General features: G+C 53.3%; 1 protein-coding gene across 1 annotated transcript in view; it reads left to right on the forward strand.

The window, feature by feature from the left end:
- The first annotated feature begins 738 nt into the window (after positions 1 to 738).
- The window catches only part of Dnajb5 (DnaJ heat shock protein family (Hsp40) member B5), a 7,649-nt gene continuing 2,609 nt past the window's right edge, over positions 739 to 5,778 (forward strand). The window contains exons 1-2 of the mRNA XM_010619279.3: positions 739 to 933; positions 3,236 to 3,480. Coding sequence (XP_010617581.1) covers positions 752 to 933; positions 3,236 to 3,480 — 427 coding nt within the window. The 5' untranslated portion in view covers positions 739 to 751. The remainder of the gene's footprint in view (positions 934 to 3,235; positions 3,481 to 5,778) is intronic.

Consider the following 5,778-nt stretch of genomic DNA (forward strand, 5'->3'; position numbering starts at 1 on the left):
GGGGTGGAGGGGGCTGGGACACCAAGGGCCCATCGGGTGTTCTACTGTGAGGAGGTGGGGGCTGGGGACTGGGGTCTGCGAGGTGCTCCGTGTCCGTGACCCAGGCATCGGTCTCACAGAGGACACTCAGCGTCTGAGCGGGTCGAGGGTCGAGGAGGGTTGGGGAAGGTCGGGTGGGTTGGGGTTCCGCCGGGCGGAGCCGTTTCTAACCAGGTCAGTCAGCCAGCGCGGGTGACATCACCGACCCCCTCCCTCGCCCAAACCCCCTCCCGTGCTCTCCCCGCCGCGCCTTTTGTCCCGGCCAGGCTCGGCTCTGCCCCGCCCCTCCTCGCCCATCTGCCGGGGAGGAGACTCCCCGTCAGTGACTTCATTGAGTGGGTTCTTGGGGATTGGGCTTGGGTCCTCCCCAGACAGAGGCAAGAGGAGCTAGCTCATTGCCTCGCATCTCTCACAGTGACACCTGTCACAGGTACACACGCTGCCACTCACAAGCACACTGTCACTGCCAGCCTCACTGTCACGCTGTCACACCGACACTCACAATCCTCCAGACACTCCTGCACCTGCGAGCAGGTGGCCACTGGACCCTCTTCCTTCACTCTTGGCACCTGGGGATCAGGTCCAGCTCCTGCGGCACCAGACAGGCCTTGCTGGACAAGGGCCTCTGAGAATCTGAGGAGGTGGCTTCCAGAGCTGCAGCTTTCCAAGCGGGCTCCGGTGGAGCGATCAGAGGTGAGGGGCTTGGCTGGGCATGTTTAAGCGCACAGTGCTCTCCTGCCCACCCCCAACAGCACCCCCACTACAGGCTCGAGGAGCTTTCCGGAGCTTCCCACACTTCTGGGGAGAAGACTTCTTAGCCAGCTTGATGTTTAAAATTCAGCTGGAGCCCTTAAAACTTCGAGCGTGGACGCTGAATGGGTTTGTAAAGTTTCGGTAAGTCCCTCCTGAGAAGGGCACTCATTCTCATATGAAATCAAACTCTCCACATCAGCCACTCCCCTCCATTGCTAACTTGCTTTCTCCATCTCATCTTCACCTCATCTCCACCTCATCTCCAATTACATGGGAGACTCCCCTTCTCATCCGCAAGTAGGAATGAACTGCACTTCTTATTCATCTCCTCTCAAATCCTTTTTTCTCAAACATCTCCAGTATCTCAGTATTCTCTCCAGTTCTCCCATTTGACCCATCAGTACCTCATTTTCCACCTCAGCCATTTTCATTTATCATCTCTCAAGCCCCTGCATCAGTACCTCATTTTCCACATCAACCATTTCCCCTCCCTATGCCCCAGCAGTTCCTCTTGCCATTTCTCCCCATGTTTTATTCCTGCCACTGCATTAACCTCCCTTGCCATTCTTCTCCATCAAAGGCAGTGCCATGCCTTGGGGTTCCTTTGTCATTCCACCACGTGGCTTGCTTGCGGGTAGGGAGAGGGAGGGTAGAAAAAAGAAAGGAAAGGGGGCATGTCCTGAAACAGTTTGCCCTGTGTCTGTGGAGGCAAGAGAATTGTAGGTCTAGAATAGCTAGCAGGTAGGTGCCAGGGAGAAAGCTAGCCGGGAGAAAAGGTAATTCGGGGACAACAAAAGGAGAGTGGGTGGACAGTGCGCGGTTCTACTTGCCCTCTGGCTAAAAGCTGGTAGCGGTCCCTGGGGCACCCACTGGTGTGCTAGGGTTCCTTCCCAGTCTAGGGGAAAGAAGATGTGGGCTGAGGCAGAGATGGAAGACCACCTTCAGCCCCCTCTCAGATGGCTTCTACTGCTATTTCCGAAAATGGCTGCCCTCCCCCAGATGCTCTTTCTTCTCTGCCTCCCCCAACCATAGTCTCCCCATAGGCATGACATGCTGGTGTGGGGAGATGGGGGAGTACCCGCCTTTATGGAGCATTCTCTTCGTCAGAGTAAGGTGACTACCCACAATGTGAGTCAACCCAGCCACCTGCAACAGGCCCTGTGGGGGCAAGATCTAGGGCCACTGTCACTGCCTACCTGGGGCTTTAAAGTCCTCCCCTTTAGCAAGTCACAACTCTCATTCCTGCCAGGTACCCCATACACCTCATTGCTTTGAAGCAGTCATAGCAGAAAAGCAGGCTTGGGCTGTGGCTGCCAGCCCAGGACATTGCTAGAAAGACTCTGGTTCTCTCAGCTTTGGCAGGGGTTGGCTGAGTCTCAGAAGAGCTAGGGAATGGCTTCTGGACATTTCCCCAAGTAGCTCTAGACAGAGGAGAGCCCCCCTCCCCACTTTGCTTCACATCCTTCACAGATTCACTGAGAGGGGGAAATCAGAGTGAGAGAATCAGAGCCTGTGTTTCTTCTCCATGTATAGATGCTCTGCTTAGAAGGGGTTATCAAGGAAGTGTGGGCTGGGTCCCTTCCTAAACCACAGGGACACATAAAAGGCAGGGACTTGCAGGGAAGGTGTTTAGGAAATGGTGGTTAGTGCCCAGTAGTTTCCCAGCAGCTAGGGTTCAAAAAAGCCCTATTCTGGGGAAGCTTTTTTCACTAACACTGGTACTTAAGCAGCAGAGACGAGTCTTCACAGTTTTGTGTGTAGACATTAGGAAATGAGTAAAGTCAACTCTTGCCCTGGTTGGAGGAAGGACAATGTCACCCCCAGTTAATAAGGGTGTTGGAACAGCAAAGGCTATGAATCACCCTGTGATCTGAGTCACATGTGAGGCCTAGCATAGTGGAGGGTGGGCAGGTGCAGGGAGGCTTCGGGTCTCCAAAGGAAGCAAGACCTCCAGACACCCATACCCTGACTCATCCTGGATGGCAGGACACCTGGCTAAAGACCCAGGCCTGTTCCCAGTCTTAGGCACTGACCCAGCTGCCCTTAGCCCGGGCACAATGCCTGAGGTGTGGCGTAGGAGCCACGATGTTCAGGTGACCTCACTACTGAGTGACCTCCCACAGCTTTTGTGCGTGGGTCTGCTGCCACCTCCCTCAGAAGGGCCTCTCAGAAGTACTCAGTCTGGCCCTAAGAAGTGGGCCACAACCTTCAGCTTCCTGCTGGGAAAACCCAGAAGCTGAGGAAGGAATCACAGAATCCTAGGATGGAAGAGATCATCTAGTTCGAACCCTTCATTTTATAGATGGGGGGACAGAGGCCCACAGAACAGGCATGACCTGCTGAAGGTCACACAGGGTATCGTTTAGGGATTGTAGGATTATCAGGAACAGGGCTGGGAAGGAGAGAATAGAGGCACCAAGGATTGACCCTGGGTTTCTTTCAGAAACAAGGAGACCAGCACCGGTCCAGTGGCTGTGATGGGCAAAGATTATTACAAGATTCTTGGGATCCCATCGGGGGCCAATGAGGATGAGATCAAGAAAGCCTACCGGAAGATGGCCTTGAAGTACCACCCAGACAAAAACAAAGAACCCAACGCTGAGGAAAAGTTTAAGGAGATTGCAGAGGCCTATGATGTGCTGAGTGACCCTAAGAAACGGAGCCTGTATGACCAGTATGGGGAGGAAGGTAAGGGAGTCTGCTGTAGCCCAGTCCTGGAACCCTGTGTTTGTCTGGAGTCCTGGGTGAGCCAGTTCTCACAGCAGGGAATGGAGGCCAAGGTGGGTAAGGGAGGCAAATATTCTTAGCATGGACTGCTGGGAGGAGGGAAGACCACTCACTGCCTAGCCTCAGCTTACTGTGGTTCTCCCCACCTCTCTCCTCCACTCCCCCTTCAAGTTCAGGCTCTAGAAAGGTCTGAAGCCAGAGCCAGGGTCCTTCTCTACCCTTTTTCCTTTCAGCCTTATTAGTCCTGTCTGAAGTCCCTGCTGCTCCATTGGCTGGTGGGAAAAGTTGGGGAGCGGAGCCTGAGTGGCTGAGGACAGAGTACTTACATTCATCAGCATAAAAGTCTGGCCCTTAGGCAGCCTGAGGATTAACCACTAGAGTTCTGAGTAGAAGTAGTTGTCCCTTCCCTCCCCCATCTTTGCCCACTTCAGGCCAGCAGAACAGAAGAGGAGCTTCGCCTCACCAAGGAAGTGGCAGGGATCCACGGGTGCAAGGGGAACTGCTGCTGGCATCTTACCCCCTCCCTGGGGCAGCTTGTGGCCAAGCATAGGGCGGGTGGCAGGAAAGGCCCAAATAAAGCCTCTGAGAGGGTGGCCCCTCCCCACGCATCCCACGGGCATGATGTAGCTGCTAATTCTGGGCCTGCCCCTCAGGGCCGCCTGCCACCCGCCAGCCACAGGCACCTGTCAGGCTATATTAAGAGACATTGTCACAGCTCAGGACTCTCCTTCTTGGGAGGAACTGTCCTTCCTCCCCCAAAACATTCACCTTTCTTTCATGTTATCCTCCTCTTTACCCTCCCCACCCTATCCTCAAAATGAAATGGGCTAATGGTGTGTACCATGCCTGATACAAAGCAGGGGCTCGAAGATGTTCTTTTCTCCTCCACCCCTTGCTTTGTGTTCTAGCTTCTGTGTGCCCCAGTCCTCCCAACCCCCTCGTCTTATTTTCTGTGCTGCTATTCCTTGCATTTCTTCCTATCCACTTCTGGCACTTGTCAACTCCCATTCCACCAGGCACTTGCTGGAATCGCCACTTTATCCCCAGATCCACCAGGAACCTGCTGGAATCCCCACTATTTTCTTTCTGGGATGGAGGGGTGGGAGGGGTAAGGGTGGGAAAAAAGGAAGCAGTGTAGACACCGTGCCACCATGTGACCTGTCTCAGAATTGCATTCATCCCTCCTCCACACAGCCTTGCCTTTGTTTAAGAAGCAAGGACAGGGAGAGCTATCCTGAACTTTACCCTTCTGAGTGAAGGGTACCTCTCAGACTCTGAGCCTGGACACTGGATTCAGATGCAGATCCCTATCCCAGGAGGGCCCCTCACGATGCTTCATGGCCTTATGCTACACAGATCTCCAAGGCCTTGGGAGGGAGAAGCAGCCTTGGAAATGGTTACACTTCTGTCTGCCCTGCCTCCTCCCCAACAGCCAGCCAGAACAATTGTGCACATGGACTCTGTGTGCAGCTCCAGCTAGGGACAAGTTGTTCCCAGCTTGAGAAGGTGGTGGTGGTGGTGCAGGAATCCCCACAGTGAGAATTACCCACTTCTGTCATCATTGGTCCAACCTCCCTCCCTCACTGAGCTCCGCCAAGCTTCTTGAACTTGCTTCATAGTCAGCCCCTCAATAGGAGGAAATAACAGAACCTAAGCCTTGGGGGAGAGATGAAGAGGCAGCTGCCACAAGTCCCTGAACTGGCTGCCTCTTGTCTTCTCTGATGAAATCCAAATCTGCCTTTGTAGCTCCCAGAAATAAGAGGCTAATTTAGGCCCAGGCTTCCACGGCCAATTGAAATTCTAGCTAAAAGGCCTTAAAGAAAATGGGCCCTACCCCTGAGTCTACACATTCTGGGTCAACTCCAAGCTAATCCCCTCCTTACCCCCATTACCTCCATCAGCACCTCCGCCACTCCCATTAACACCACTGCCCCTTTGAAGGCACCATCCAGGAATCGGATTCCCTTAGACAGGTCCTTACTCCAGAGAGCAGCCTAGACACCAGCCCATTCACACATGGTGTTTGCTCAGTGTTAGGTGTGGGGTGTAGGGCTTGGTGTTATATAGCTCCAGGGAGCTCAATTGCCATCGTAGGCTACCTCTCTACAACATGTGAATGACACTCACTGGGGTTGTACAACACTGTGCACAGCTTGTTTGAAAACTTTTTCTGGAAAAATAGCTCCTGGTCTTCAAATTAATTATCTGGGTTTTTTTTGTTTGTTTGTTTGGTTGTTTTTTTTTTTTTTTTTTTTTTTT

This window comes from Fukomys damarensis, unplaced genomic scaffold (assembly GCF_012274545.1).
Source record: "Fukomys damarensis isolate Sample0158 unplaced genomic scaffold, DMR_v1.0_HiC HiC_scaffold_36, whole genome shotgun sequence".
Lineage (NCBI taxonomy): Eukaryota > Metazoa > Chordata > Mammalia > Rodentia > Bathyergidae > Fukomys > Fukomys damarensis.